The sequence below is a fragment of the Sapajus apella genome, unplaced genomic scaffold, assembly GCF_009761245.1.
Source record: "Sapajus apella isolate SASKATOON/1434 unplaced genomic scaffold, GSC_monkey_1.0 scaffold83, whole genome shotgun sequence".
NCBI classification, from domain to species: domain Eukaryota; kingdom Metazoa; phylum Chordata; class Mammalia; order Primates; family Cebidae; genus Sapajus; species Sapajus apella.
This window is the reverse complement of record NW_022437023.1, coordinates 9189719-9204979: the sequence shown is the minus strand read 5'-3', so window position 1 is coordinate 9204979 and position 15261 is coordinate 9189719. Positions and strand designations below refer to the sequence as shown.

Sequence of the window (15261 nt, the reverse complement as noted above, 5' to 3'; positions counted from 1 at the left end):
TGATTCTTCTGCCTGGAACAATCTTGCCACAGGCACATGCTCGGCTGACTCCCTCATCTCCTGCTTTGCCCAAATGCCACCTCTCGCTGAGGCCTTGCACCACCGGCCTCAATACTGCAACTGGCTGGCTCTGCCTCGCACTCCCTGCCTGGCCCTACCTGGCTGCCTGCTTCCCCCAGAGGCCATCGCCTCCCACGGTACTACACGGTTTTCTCACGTTCATTGTCATCTCCTCCTACTGGATATGTAAGCTCCAGCAGGGCAGGCACCTTTGCCCATTTTGTTCACTGACAGATTACAAGTCCCTAGAGCAGCGCCTGGCACATAGGGGTGCTGAGTGAACAGAAATGCATGAAGCTGTGCTGGGCACCAGCTGGGAGGTGCTGGAGCTGGGACTTGAGTCCAGGCTGCTGACTCTAGAGCCTCTGTCCTGCAGCGCTCCATGTGCTGGGGCCAGGCCGTGGGGCAGAGCGTGCAGTTCTCCTGGCCAGGGGCCCCTTGGGAGACTCACTGTGCGGAGGAGGGAGGAGGGTCTAACCCTGTTCTCCTGCATTCCTGTGTGGAGGGACCAGGGTCTGGCGATCTCTCTTCAAACTGGATAGGGTAGTTCTTTTCAAATGTAAACTGGATGAGTCACCACCATGCTAAAAACCCTTCAGGGGCGCCCTACTGCTCTCCAGATAGTCTAGGTTCACTGCCTGGTTGGTAAGGACCTCCCAGGACCCCTGCCTGCCGCGAGTCTCACCTTTGGCACTTCACCCTCCAGCCATACTGGCCATTTCTCACCTCTGTGCTCTCCTGGCTGGAGCCTCCTTCTCATCTTTTAAGGCATGCTCAGACATTGCCTCCAAGCCTTCCCAGGATTCCCTCCCCAGATTTCTGGGCTGGTGTGAGTGTCTCCTTGAGTTCACATAATCCTCTTTGTGACTTTTTCACTGCACTTATCACCTCTTACGGCGATTACCTATCTATGTCTCTCATGAGAGCTTTATGACGGCATGAACCAGGTATCCAGCACATGGCAGGTGCCTAGGACATTTCATTTTATTTTGCTTTGAGATGAAGTTTCACTCTTGTTGCCCAGATTGGGGTGCAATGGTGCAAACTTGTCTCACTGCAACCTCTGCCTCCTGGGTTCAAGCGATTCTCGTGCCTCAGCCTCCCAAGTAGCTGGGATTATAAGGGCCCCCCTCCATGCCCTTAGTGGAGACAGGGTTTTTTGTATTTTTAGTAGAGACAGGGTTTCATCATGTTGGCCAAGCTGGTCTTGAACTCCTGACCTCAGGTGATCCACCCGCCTCAGCCTCCCAAAGTGCTGGGATTGCAGGCCTGAGCCACCGTGCCCGGCCAGGACACTTTACATGAATAAATGGCTCCTTCATAACTAAGACTATTGGGGCTGGGCAAAGCGGCTCTTGCCTGTAATCCCAGCACTTTGGGAGGCTGCGGCGGGTGGATCACAAGGTCAGGAGTTTGAGACCAGCCTGACCAACATGGTGAAATCCTATCTTTACTAAAAATACAAAAATTAGCCGGGCATGGTGGCACACGCCTGGGAGGCTGAGGAAGAAGAATCGCTTGAACCCAGGAGGCGGAGGTTGCAGTGAGCTGAGACTGTGCCACTGCACTCCAGCCTGGGCAACAGAGCAAGATTCCATCTCAGAAAAACAAAAACAAAAATAAAAACCAAAAAACTGTTGGGCAGAATCTGCTCTGTGGAGTGGGAAGGTTTCTAAGAATGTTACGTGCAAGTGTGTAAACTGAATCTATTTGCAGATGCCCAGGCCAGTGTCCCTCCACACAGACAGGAACCACTGGAACATTCTGGGGTGAAGTTCAGGCCATCACTGAGCTCAGGCAGCTGTGAGCCATGTTTACCTGATGGCTGGTGAGGAGGGGGCTGGCTGCCCTGCAGCCCTACGGAGATCTTTGTGTTGCAGGCACAACAGCTGTCTGGGAGTTTCGATCCTCTGACCTCCCATTGCACCTTGCAGCCCCGCCCCGGCACCATTTTGTTCTGCTACATGGTCTTTTTTCCTCCCTAGACAGAAAATTTCTGTTTCCAGAAACAGAGTGGCTTAAGATGGATCAACCCAGGTGGCTCTGTTCCTTGTTACAGCAATTCTGGGAAAGCAAGGATGGGAGGGGTGGGGGAGGAACAGGGTAAGCTTGAGGAGGTAGATATGCCTCAGTTTACCCAGTAGGTGCACTTTTCGAGGTTCTATGATTTGATCATGCATCAGGTTCCCTGCAGGGCTTGTTAAGCCCCACCAGAGTCCAATTCAGTAGGCTTGGAAGGAGGTTGAGATCCTGCATTTCTAAGCAGCAGCCTGGTGAGGGTGCTCCTGCAGGCCCCTGGGTCCTGCTTCCAGAAACCTGGCTTTGGAGGCCTCTCCCAGGGAGAGATGGGATGGGGTGCTTACCTTCCTGTGCCTGGAGGGGGATCTGGGAGGCGGTGGATTTGGTGCTGCTCTTACTCTTCTTGCTGCCCTGGCTGGCAAGAGATGCGTGTGTCTGCAACTTTCGATGGGCCTTGGGGCCACTCAGGGCACCATTCCCCGCCTGTCTGGTGCTGCCCAGCTCTGAGGGGTGGCCAGAGCCATTCGGCAGTAGTGGGGTGCAGCCCAAGGGGTTCCCCTGAGGCTGACCTGGAGAGATGAAGAGAAAGGCTGATGGGAAAAGGGCGGGGGTCATTCAGTCCCCAGAGCTGTGCTCAAATCCTATCTGCTTCATTCTTTCATACACCCCAAAGCACCCAGCCATACCTATATCCTGCAGATGGGGAAACTAAGGCCCAGAGGGAAGAAATGACTAGTCCGGAGCCATGCCATGAAATTGGGTTGGCCCTAGCTCCTGACTCTCAGTTCAGTGCTCAGTCCAGAAATGACAGATGTACAAGCGGAGAGGCTCGGAGCCCTAGGCCTCTCCTTCGTTCCTCGCACAAAGTCCATTCTCCTGCTCTTGTCATCCTGAGGTTTCGGCAGAGTGGTGGCAGTGGCGGTGCTGGGGAAGAGGGGTGGTTTGGCTGGGGTAGGGAGGACAGCAGTGAAGCAGTTAACCTTCACCTTGGCCTCTGCCAAGTCCCCAGCTGTTATTGCCCTTGGCACACTGGGTGATTTATTGGAAACATCTGTTTGGAGATGAACGCCTGGCCCTGGAATCCAGGGGCTCCTCACTGCAGCCCCTCTACCTCCTGCTCCTTCCTCCTGGTGTCTTAACTCAAACCTCTGCCCTCTGAATTCCCAGCCCCATCCTGCCTCTGTGGGCAGCTGGCAGAGTTTGGGGAGGGGCCTTGGGGTCTGGGGGAGGAGGGAGGGAAAGTGGCAAGAGGAAGGGCAGTGGGGAGACCCCCAAAGCCAGGAGCCCTGGGTCCCCACTGCAGGCTGAGGGACCAAACTTCAACTTGATCAGTGGGGTGCAGGCAAGGTGACCCTGGAGATCCCCCAAGCCCCGAGTTCCTTCCTGCCCCTCACTCAGGGATGTTCAGTTCTGGGTGAGAACTGGTTGGCTCAGTTCTATTCTCAAGAGATGAGGGGAGGTGTGTATGGTGCGGGGAGTAGGGAGGGACTGAGGAGGGGTCACTGAGAGTTCTGGGGCTCCTCAGCTGGGCAGGACTCCTGACTCCTGGGCAGGACCCTGTGGCCCCAAGGACCCTCTGGAAATATAGGGCACTTCAGTCCCTCAGGAGCTGGAGTCTGGATCCCCATCTCCTTCCAGGCCTGGCCTGTGTATGTGAATTGTGTAGGAGGGAGACGTCTTGGGGGCCCTGGAGCCCAAGGAGAGGGGAGGGTGGCCTCGATGACTCCCTTGGCCAAGGAGGCCAGGTCTTCCAGTGATGGCAGCAGTCACAAGATCGCACACTGCGTGCTCCCCGCACACCAGCCCTTCTAAGTACTTGCTGCTCACAGATCCCCTTGGTATCACTAGCCTTCTTTTACTGATGAGGAAACTGAGTCCCAGAGAGACAGAGGTACAATAAGTTGCCCAAGGTCACACAGCTAGCAAGTGTCAGATATGGGACGAGCTTAGAGATTAAGGCTGGGCTCAGAGGGCAGAGGCCCGCAGCGGGGCAGAGGCTGGGAGACAAGCGACCGAGGAATAAGCTGCTACATCACGACAGTCACTACCCTCATGACGGGTGGCGTGCGTGTTTCAGGCAGGTATTATGTCCCAGGCACAGTGCTGGCAGCTTTAGGTGGAGCAGCTTCTTTATGCATCACAAGAGATCTACTACTGGCCCCATTTCACAGATGAGAAAACGGAGGCCCAGAGAGGGAAAGCTTGCCAGAAGTCCCGTAGCTGGGAAGTGGATCGGGGAGGGCATGAAGATTGGGGGAAAGGAGCTGAGGACAAGGTCGGGGGTCAGGGGGAGGGTGGGAGCCAGGGTTCTGGAGAGGCTCCATGCTGGGAGCCTCCAGCAAGAGCTGTGGCTGGTGTCTGCATCTGGGTAAACAGGGGTAAGGCTATGGGAAGTGGCCAGGCCTGAATCATCCGGCCCCCACCTTCTGGCCCCCACACAGGGTGACTGGGCAGAGTCCTTGGCCAGCTTTGGTGCCCCTTGCCCTGTTGCCTAAACATGGATGCCTTGACCAGAGGGCGGGAGTGTGCGGTGAGCTGAGGGATCTGGGAGATGTGGACAGACACAGAGCTTGCCTGTGGTCATGGCCATGGGGGCGGCCGTGGGGGCTGAGTCACAGAGCAAACACTCAGGGCTCACAGACACAGGAGCGTCTGTCCCATTCCCACCACGCCCCCTCCTCCACAGCCACGGCACTGAGCTCTTTCAATTCTGCTGGTGGGTGTGCTGGAGGAGACCAAGGGCCGTGCACTAGCAGGATAGTAACCCTGACTTCCAGGGAGTCCAACTTAGTCCCAGATGCCCTGGCTGGAGGAGGCTGCCCGCCCGGCCATGCCAGCTGGGCGTGCAGGCAGGCACTGGGAAGAGTGCTGGGCTGGGAGACCTGAGTTTCCCGGCTTGTGACCAGGGTGGGTGTTTCTCTGTGCCTGTTCCCTTGTCTGTAAAATGGGCTTGGCAGTAGCCATCCTGCTGCCTCACTACAGGCTGATTAGGCGAGCAAGTGAGCCCACTCAGGGACAGAAAGTTGGGAAGTAAAAGTATGTCTATAGATGTGGGCAAATCCCTGTTGTTTATAAAAATGATCCCAGCTGTTGCTTCTCCTGTTCTTGAGGGTGAAGGTGGAAAATTCTCTCCCTCCCAGGACCTCCTTGGAGAACTCAAGCCAGGCCTGGGAATGGAGCTGAATTTTGTTCTATTTGCCATCCCCCAGAGCAACTGGGGGCTTCTTCTTTTTAGCCTTGATTCCCAGAAGGATGGGGCTGCATCAGGCTCGGGCTCGCTGCCCCACGCCAGCCCTGCAGCTCTCTTCTTGAGGCCAGGGGCGCCTCTCTCCAGGTAGCCGCATGCTCTCTGTCCTGAGCCATTTTGCCTGGAGCCTGCCCGCACTCCTGCTTCCTAGTCACTTTGCAGTGGAGGTCTGCCCCTTGACAGACAGAGCAGTGACATTGCCCTACCCCTTTCTGCTGCCGTGCTGCCACCCTCAGGGTCCTGGCCAAGTGGGTGCACCCATTTTTGCCAACCCATTTGTGTTGAGTTCCCTAGTGCAACCGCTACATGTTGCCATCCAACCTACTGGTTCTCTAGGACTCACATGTCACAGCTTCTGTGGGGACATCGAGGTCAGTGCTGTCCAAGGCCTGGGAGACCCCAGGGCCATTGCCTTGGGGCATGGGGGTTGCCGCCTCCTCCAGAGAGCCCTCCTCTGGCGCTGCCTCCTCAGGGTGAGTGGATCCTGTTACTACCTCCAGCCCAGGAAGGAGGGATAGGGTCTGGGCTAGGAAAAAAGCAGATGACTGAGGTCCATTTTCCTGGGGCCCTCCTTTTTGCCAAGCCCTGGGCCCTGCCCCACAGCCCACCATGCCCACTGAACCCTCATTCTTCATCTGTTTGCACCAGTTAGCCAGCCCTTACTCTATCTGACAACAGCAACAGACTCCAAAATAGAAAGCTCCCAAACCACACTCTGGGAGTGAGCAAGGGTGTGCATGCACATGAGTGTGTGCACGTATGCGTGTGGTGTCGGGAGAGGCAGAGATGGTAGAGTATGAAGAGAAGTGGGGAGAGGAGGCAGAAACAGCATAGGGGAGAACAGACGGACAGTGAGCGATGGAGAGATAGGGACAGGCATGGAGAGTGACAGGGAGAATCAAAGGGACAGTGAGAGGTAGAGGCAAAGAGAGATAGAGCATTGGACTGCAGGAGATTGGGTGTGGAAGAGAGATTCACAGTGACCCAGTGACAGACAGCCTGGGACGGGAGCGAGATACAGCAATAGTGCAAAAGTCAGCGACGGAGAGAAAGACAGAGATGGGGCAGAGACAGAGGCGATGGAACAGGGAGCACTGGAGAAACTGGGTCAGAGAGGATGATGGCAGAGGAGTCAGAGGAACCTGAGGGTGAGGAGCAGGGAGGGGCTACAGTCAGGAGAGCGACAAGAGGCCGGCCAGAGCGCTGGGGAAGAGGTGAACCGCAGCCACATGTAATTACAGTGGCTCTGTGCAGGGGCGGCAGGAGGCAGAAATGGAGCCACCTTCAAACCCACAGCTCCCCAGGCTGCAGGACTAGGGCCCCTAGGCTCAGGGGAAAAAAGGAATGGGGGATGGGTAGTGAGGGAGGGAGGAAGAAAGGGGTCTGAGCTTCCACACACTCAGCCAGGGATCATGGGCAGGCCCAGGCTGTGCCAATGAAAGGGTGTAGGGTGCAGCCTGGGCCTCTCATCAGACCTCAGCCTATGCGGTTAGTTGGAAAGACAGGGGAATCAAGAGGGTGGCCTTCCACTTGCCCCCTCCTCACATGTCATGCTGGGAGAAAGAGAAGGAACAAGGAGACACAGAAACAAGAGGCTCAGAGATGCAGAGGCCACAGGGGCACAGAGAGAGGCAGGGGGACACGGGGGGGGGGCATGGGGAGAGGCAGGGGGACATGGGGGGACATGGGGAGAGGCAGGGGGACACAGGGGGGACATGGGGAGAGGCAGGGTGACACGGAGGGGGACATGGGGAGAGGCAGGGGGACACAGAGGGGGACATGGACAGTGGCAGGGAGACCCAGAGGGGGACACGGGGAGAGGCGGGGGACACGGAGGGGGACGTGGAAAGTGGCAGGATGACAGAGAGGGGGACACGGGGAGAGGCAGGGGGACACGGAGGGGGACATGGACAGTGGCAGGATGACACAGAGGGGGAGATGACAAGAAGCAGTAGGGAAGCCCACAGAGTACACAACCCATGGAGAGACCCAGAAAGGGACATGCAGAGACAGAGACACAGGGTAGTCTTGAAATGGAATCAATCACAGAGAACAGAGAGGGGCTGACATATGGTGTCCTCTATGAACTATCTCCCAATGACACAGAGAGGAAGGGGGCGGGGGAGAGAGAGCTGAGAGCTGAGAGTTGAAAGAAGAGACGAGGGAGATAATTAGAGGGCTCAGTGGAGGCCTGGGCATGCAGGCCTGGGGGAGGGGAGTTGGAAGCACGTTGAGGGGAAGATTCTGGGGCCCAGCTGCCTCCCTGGGCCCAGAGCACAGCCCCCTGTGGCTGTGACCCTCAGAAGCCCCGTAGGAATCCTTGTTCTAAGGGGTCTGGTGCCCCACAGTCAGGGGGACGGGCGCCCCAAGGCCCCACATGGGAAGCACAGAGGGCAGCAGGCCCAACAGGCATGCTCTCACCTGCCCAGTGAAAAACCACAGGCCTTGCCTGGAGACAGGAGCTGGGCAGGGCTGGCGCTCCTGGGATTCCTGCAGGGCAGCGGAGTTATTTGCTGGGAGCCTTTCCCGGGGTCCATGACTCCAGGAAGGCAGGGGTGGGTTCCTTCCAGCTCCAACTGCTCTGTGGGCCTGTTGAGAGCCCCACTCATAGCTGGGCTGATCACTGAGAAATCAAATGGCTTTTGGACAAGTGGGAGCAGGCCAGTGGAGACGCTGGTGCCAGATGGTGCCTCCCCTAGCCCTGAGCCTGGTCTACACCAGCTCAGATATGGCTCTTGCAGGCTAAGACCAAGTTGCCATAAAAAGGGAGGCTCAAAGGGAAAAAAAAAAAAGACAAAAAAAAATTATAAAACCAGGAGTTCGAGACCTACCTGGGCAATATATCGAGACCCCGTTCTTTCAAAAAAAAAAAAGACAAAGGAAAGAGAGGCTTAGGGTCCTAATTTTCAGGAAAGCAGGGGCCTGCCTAGCTCTGACCCCTGGCCCCCAGAGGCATCTTCCATGAACTGGGAGACCTGACTCTCCCATGCGGTGTAATGAGACAGAAAGACCTGAGTGAGGAGCGGAAGATCCGAGCCGTGCATTCACCAGTTACCAGCCTGGCAAGTTATCAGAGTGGGGCTGCTTTGTCCTAATGCTCATGCCACAGGGTTTCAAGAGGGAAAGAAAATGCTCATTAGGGGGTTATTCACAAATCTTTCACCCACAGCCCCACTCCTCTTCCCTCTGTCCCTCCTTCCCTTCCTCTCTTTCCTTCCTCCCTCCTTTTTTTTTAAATGACTAGTTTGGCTTCTGACCTTTCCCTTTTCATTCATTCCTCCCCTCCTTCCTTCCTTCCTATCTGTGCTTCGTGGTTTAACATTTATTAAGGACCTATGAGGCACCCAGCAATATAATGAGTACTGGGTATACCCAAGTGAGAAAGACCAGCTCATTGCCTTGAAGTTCTCGGTCAGGGGTGGGGTGGGCTGGTGGCTCTTACATACACAGAGGTGCAAGAGTGACGGTAGGGCATCTGGAAGAATGGTGGAAGCGCAGAAGATGGCCCCCTAGCCCAGATGGGTGAGTGTGGCTAGCAGGCTTCCTGGGGCAGGTAGTACTCACACTCAGTCTTGACCAATCAGTAGCACAGAAGGGGAGCTTTGAGAAGAGCAGCAGGAATCAAGACCCCCAGTGAGCTGCCACATGCTCTGGGGCAGTGTTGAGTCTGGGAAGCCTAGAATGATAGCTAGGGCATGACAGGCCTGTGGTCACTTCCCAGGCTTCCTGCAGAGGTCACAAGGGCTCCCTGGGGTGACACTGTGAGTCCTGTGGTAGAGAGAGCCAGGACTTCTGCTCCCTGCCCTCCCTGCTTCCCTCCCTTCCCGCAGTGTTAGAGACACAGGGTAGTCTTGAACTGAAATGGAATCAATCGCAGAGAATGGAGAGGGGCTGACATACGGTGTCCTCTATGAACTATCTCCAAATGACACAGAGAGCACAGAGAGGAAGGGTGGGGGGAGAGAGAGGTAGAGAGAGCTGAGAGATGAAAGAAGAGAGGAGGGAAGGTGAGGAAGTTGATTTAAGGAGCCTGGAGTTCACATCTCGAACCTTCTTACCCAAAGTGTCTCCACTCTGTGGGCAGTCTCTCCTGACAGTCACCTACAGGGCTGGTGACCTTGGATCTGGTGGGAACAGGAAATTATAGAGTGCAGACCAAGGCCCGAGGAGGCGCATCCTGTAGGAAGCCTACTAGGCATTAGACCATGGAGGAAAAATGAGGAAGGAAAGAAAACCATGTCCAGTAATCTTGACCTGGAGACACACAAAGGGACAGAGAACCTCCGGAGCCAGGAGGGGCCGCAGACAGGACCCAGCAAACCAGCACTGAGAGCAGAAGAGGGAACTGTGCCAAGTGTCCAGAGACAGGGCAGCCGAAGGAAAAGGAAGAAGCAGCTGCAGGAGGACCTGGTCTGCAGCGGCGACACTGCCCTGGTGGCCCAGACCCCGAGGTGGGGACTGAGAAGCAGCTCCTGCTTGGAACAGATGGGGCAGAGGCGCCAAGAGCCCAGGTTTCCATTCTGTAACCGAGACACTGCTGTCCAGCCACAGAGGGGAGAACATCTCAGGGTAGAAACTTCCCGAGAGTGGAAGTGCAGAGTGGGCAGGAGGGAAGGGGGTGGCCCGCAAAGGTGAAGGAAGCCCCTGTGTGGATGTACAATTCATGACCTGCAGAAGGTGCCTGCCAACGGAGTGAGTAGATGGGGCTGAAGTCCTCGTCTTCCTAGTAGGTGCCATCTGCTCACCCAACTGCATGCCTGCTCCATCTGACCAAGGGGGCACCTTTTTCCAATCTGCACCTGGTGCCACGCATGCTGGTGGCATCTCTGAGCAGAAGCTCCCGGCCCTGTAGCCCTCCTCTCAAAGGTGGCTATCTACAAAGGGGAGATATGGAAAGGCAATAGCTCCTTTGCTTCAATGCGCTCCCATTCCTAACATGGGATAAGATTCTAATAAATGTCTGGAGTTCTGGAAAGACAACCAGCCCCAGAAGGGAGTGGGAGTCACATGTAAATCCATGAACCCAAGAGGAAAGGCTGAGACTCACACCCTCAGCAAGGACTCTGTGGGCTCTCCCTGCCCGCCATCCACCAAGTCCTGGACCAACAGGGAGTAGGGGGACCTCTTTCAGGTGGGATGAGTTCAAGCCTGGACAGTGCCCATGGGAATTCCAGCCAGAAGACCCCTGGATGGTGTGCAGAAAGGCCCACGCTCCAGAGCTCCGCTGCCTGGTGCCTTAAGTGTAGCCCTCATCATTGTCCTTGTGGACTGTGGATCTGGGCTTCCCCTTTGGAGCTCTGACCATCTCTGGAGAGAGAAGGCCAGAACCTCCTATGGTCAGAGAGTGGTGGCTGGAACCTCACACTTCAGTCTTTCCTTGGCTTGGCATTCAAGACCTCAGTCTGCATCTTCAATCTCTCAATGTACCAGGATCCTGTGTTCCAGACAGACTGGCCTCTCCATGGCCCGGGCTGTCGCCAGATATTCTGACAGTCCACCCATGCTTATATTGTTCCTGTTAACCAGAAGCTCCTACCTCTCCCACTCTCCAAATCCAACTCATCCTTCTGGACCAAGCTCAAACTTCACCTCTTCCTTTAGAAAGCGTTCTCTGACCCAGTTGCTGAAGACTTAGCTCCAGTGTCCCCTCTTGTTAATAACTTGTTAGTGAAGTCCTGGCTTCTCAAGCAGGCTACAGTTCTCACAACTCACTCCCTGGGGGTGGCGTCCATATTCACCTCTGCATCCCCAAGGAGTACTCAGCAAATGCCTACTGGAGAGTACTTTCTGGAGTTCAGAATGCCCCAGTCAGGGGAAGGAGAGAGAGGGCTGAGGAACAGGGGTGGCATCTGGATCTGAACCCCAAGAAAGTCAGAGAGGGTGGACTTCTTTGATGCACACATGGGTAATGTGAATCCATTGGTCACAGTCCCAAGCCACCAAGCTGAGAACCAAACAGGGCCTGGGCTGGCCAGTTAGGCTGGGTCAAGTTGGTTTTATTTTAGGTCCGAAGGCTCCAATTCCGCAGGAAATTCAATTTAGAACCATGAACAGGAATGTGACGCCCCAGTGCTGGGCAGAAATGTGCCTGTGGGCTAGGGAGCCAGGCTCCTGGGGCTCTCAGGGGTGGGCGGGAGGAGGCCACTAGGAGAGCCAAGGGTGTGGGGGCTTGGCCACCTGCCCCTACCAGATCTGCCCTGAGTCCCCTTGTTCCCTGTCTGCACTGGGGCGGCTGAAGGAGGGGCTGACTTGCTCCCTGGCTGTCCTGCCAGTAGGGCCTCTGGGGGCAGCGCTGTGGCCTTGCTGTTCTGTCAGCGCCCAAGGAGCAAAGCGTGGGGGATTCTGGTCTCGGATTCAGGCGTCTGTGGGGTTTTGGCTGGGTCTCCTGCGGTTTCGGCTTCCTGGGCAGCAGGCTCATTCTCCCAAGGCGGTGGCAGAGCAAAGCCTTGAGTTATGAAAGCAGCATTGTCTGGCCCAACCCAGGCTGGGGAGGGGGCCTGCTGGGGCGCTGGGGGGCCTCAAGTTACAGCCCGGGGCTTCACCCTCCCAGTCGCCCACCCTGGCCCTGGTTCTGTGCAGTTAGCTCCCTCCTCTTGCTGCTGGAGCTGAGAGTGGCTTCAGCAAGGAAGGAGATCTTGGAAGGTGAAGGAAGACCAGAAAAAATGGATCAGGGGAGGGAGAAAGCTGGGGAGAGCAGGAGGCTGAGGAAGGGAGGAGGGAGGAGGCAGGAGGGAGGCCCAGTGGGACAGGGAAGATTCCCAGACACAGAGAAGGACCCTTCCAAGTGCCCTGCCCCCAGCTCTCCCTCTGGGCTGAAGGAGTCCAGTTCTTGGAGGCGCTCATCCTGCAGAAGGCCCCGTTGCAGGGGCCCCACAGAGACAGCAGGGAATTTGAGGCTAGGCCAAGATAGGCTGCAGACACACTGGTCTCATCTATGTGCTGGCTGTTGGCCAGACATCTTCCACTTGTCCTCACTCTGGTTTAGAGGACCCCCACCTCCACAGTTAGGCGTCCATACCAAGTAGGTGGGGAACGCAGAGGGGCCTCCTCCAACGGGCAGGCAGGCCACGAGGGCGGGTGCATGTGGAGGCTGAGGCCAGAGAAGGGAAGGAGCTTGTCCAAGGCAAGGCAGGGAGTTCACGTCAGAGGTTCGGGAGCAGACCTTCATTATTCACAGTCAAATTGGGGAAAGGGAGAATGGGGCTGGCGGGGAGGAAGGCAACGACTTAGACAGAGGAGATTCAAGTTATGAAATCCGGGTTCACACTCCTGCACGCGGTTCCCCTGGCCCTGAACACATCCCAGAAGTTCCTGCCTTCTCCCTGATCCGGACTTCCATTTGGGAGCTTCAACTAGGCATCTGGCCAGTGAGGGGAAGGGACTGAGAACCACGGCCAGCAAGGCCTCTACCCCAAACCCCCTCAGGAAGTCAAAAACCATCCTTGGCTTGGGAGGCTCCCCCAGGAATAGCGGGTGGGTTACAGATGGCGCCCGGAGCGGGATGGGGCACTTCACTCGGGCTGTAGACACGGGGTAGGGGTGCGCGTGTGTGAACAGGGCAGGGGCGGCGGGCACTGGCCGGCACGAGAGGGAAGAAGGAAAGAGAAGGAGAAGGGATGGCAAGAAAGAGGGGAGGAACCGGGTCCTGCAGCCGCTCGCGGCAGACAAAAGTTTACGGGAAGCGCTCGGCTCTATTTGGGCTGGGGGAAGGGAAGGAGAGAAAGACTCAGACAACGCCCCCTCCCTCCACACCAGGCCCCCATAAATATTTACACTTTGGGCAGAAACGGTCGAGACACAAATCCCAGACGGACAGACAGACACCGCGGAGTGTGTGTGTGTGTGTCTGGTGTTGGGAGTTGCGGGGAGTTGGAGCCAACTTGGCAGAGCCGCAACCTCTGTTCAGAGCCCTGCCTCCCCCGCCCAGCCCCCTACTCTCCCTGGACCAAGTCCCCAAACCCAGACCTTTCGTCCCTATCCCTTCCAAGCTCCCCAGAGCCGTCTCCCCGAGTCTGGGGGCGGAGGAGGAGAACTAATAATTGGCCCCTTCAGCCGCCACCCGCCCCTGTCCAGCTTCGCCCTCCACTCCCGGTCCTACCTGGGCCCGGGGCTGCGCTGGGGGCTCCATGGGGTGCGTCGCAGCGAGAGGACCGCTGGCCGCTCACCTGGTACATCGGCCTCGGACCTGCGGAAAACAGGGTTCAGCGGGCGAGGCCGGGGGCGGGCAGGGGGCGATCATCCCCCAACGACGCGCGCCTCCCCAGTCCACTCACTCGTGCGAGCCGCTCTACGCTCTTTTCCAGCCGGATCCCCGCGTGGGGCCCGCCATCCGTGCCTGCTCCTGGCGCCCCCGCCCAGGGCCCGCTCGCTGCCGGGTGCTCTCCCGGCGCCCCCTCCCCTCTCACTTTTTCCCTTTACGGCGCCTGCTCGCGCCGTTCGCCCCTTCCTTCTTCCTTCTCTCTCCAGCCCCCACGCTCCACCCCTGCTCGCCTCTCCCCTCCCCTCTTCCCTGGCCCACCCTCTCCCCGCCCCCTCCTCGCCTTCCCAGTCGCCCCTCTGCGGGTCCCCTCCCCTGCGCCGTGCTCGGCCCAGCCCGGAGCGGGACACGTTTGTCCGCGGGGCGCCCGAGGCCCAAGCCCCCACAGGAAGCCAGCTCGGCGCGTTTCCTCCGCGCTCCTGGAGCGGGTCCTCAGTCTCCCCAAATCCCTGCCCCCTGAGGCCCAGAGCCCCGCGAGCTGCACGTTTTCCTTCGCCTGTCCAAACTCTGCAAAAGTTTCTGGAAAATCAGGAGAAACAGAGAAGCCTCAACCACTTCGAGCAACTGTCTGAATAATTGCGGGCTCCAAATCTCTTTGCCCCAAAGATGGGCGCGATCAAGCTCCTCAGTCACCTTATGCCCCTCAGGCTCTGCCCGGGTTCCTAAGCCGGGGACCGGGATCTGGGCTCCCAGGCCACCGGCCCAAGCCGCCAGGGTTGTCTGTCCGGGAAATCCGGTTAGTGACCAACCAGCCTCCCCTGTGCCGCAGCAGCCCAGAGCATCCCCGACCTCCTGCCCCTGCCAGCTGTGCGTGGGAATGTGTGTCAGAAAACCGACTCCAGGGGCAAAGAGAGGTCCTCCGAATTCAGCCCTTCTTTGGTATCCAGAGTGGAATCCGAGGCCTTCTAAGATGAGGGTTCGTGGAGAAAGGGGAGGGAGGGGGCCTCGGGCCAGCTGAGCTTCGCCTCTGGGTGGTGAGCGCGGTGGTAGGAGGGCGCTGCTGCCAGGCCGCCCGAGAGGGTTCAGGGACCCTCAGCGCGACCCCGGGACCTGGTCCCGGAGAATGGGGAAGACCTTGGAGCCTGCAGCCCTCCAGGTGGGGCTGGGCGGGTCCGTGGGATGATGCTCAGGGTGGAGCGGCCCCCTGGGGTGACAGCGTCTCGGCCACACTTGGCCGGGGCCGCCTAGGAGCCGCGTCTGGGCTCCCCACCACGAGGGCCAGTGAGCAAATTGGAAGGCGACGGCAGCGCCAGGCCACCTTTTCTAGTCCCGGGTCCAGCCGGTTCTGGAAGTGGGGACGTGGGACGCAGAAAGCCGGGCGTCCCACTCCCCGCTTTTTGGACTCTCCCAGCTCCCCATAGTCGCTACTTACGGCTGTCGCAGGTTCTGTGGACGCCGTCGGGGCCAGGACTGGGATGGCCCCCACGGCGCCAGCAGCGCTCTAGCCACCGCGGCCGCGTCCCAGAGATGGGCTGGGGTGGTTGTGGTCCGGAGGAAGGTGGGGCGGAACGGGAAGAGAGGCTTCCGTCCCGTAGTCCTGGCTGCTTGCTGCGGTGGCCTGTCCTAGCGTTCCAGGAGCCGGCTGGGATCCGGTTGCTGTCCGGGAGCTCTGGAGAGCTGAGCCGACTCCCCCTTCCTGGCACGGGCTGAGTCACTCGGACGGGACTCGCCCGCGGCC

General features: G+C 58.0%; 1 protein-coding gene and 1 long non-coding RNA gene across 7 annotated transcripts in view; one reads left to right on the top strand and one right to left on the bottom strand.

Annotated features, from left to right (window-relative positions):
• The window catches only part of LOC116533532, a 21160-nt gene extending 19678 nt beyond the window's left edge, over positions 1 to 1482 (top strand). The window contains exon 3 of the long non-coding RNA XR_004261337.1: positions 1390 to 1482. This is a non-coding gene — a long non-coding RNA (uncharacterized LOC116533532). The remainder of the gene's footprint in view (positions 1 to 1389) is intronic.
• Positions 1 to 15261, bottom strand: part of MDFI (MyoD family inhibitor) — a 17265-nt gene extending 2004 nt beyond the window's left edge. The window contains exons 1-5 of one of the 6 annotated variants that reach the window (XM_032253303.1): positions 14956 to 15261; positions 13425 to 13511; positions 5670 to 5852; positions 2424 to 2648; positions 1879 to 2041 (exon numbers count right to left, since the gene is read on the bottom strand). In XM_032253303.1, the coding sequence (XP_032109194.1) occupies positions 1879 to 2041; positions 2424 to 2648; positions 5670 to 5852; positions 13425 to 13500 (647 nt within the window). In that variant the 5' untranslated portion in view covers positions 13501 to 13511; positions 14956 to 15261. Of the gene's footprint in view, positions 1 to 1878; positions 2042 to 2423; positions 2649 to 5669; positions 5853 to 8890; positions 9168 to 13424; positions 13512 to 13599; positions 13802 to 14955 lie in introns of those variants that run through there. The other 5 variants (XM_032253302.1, XM_032253301.1, XM_032253304.1 and 2 more) reach the window with 5 other exon arrangements.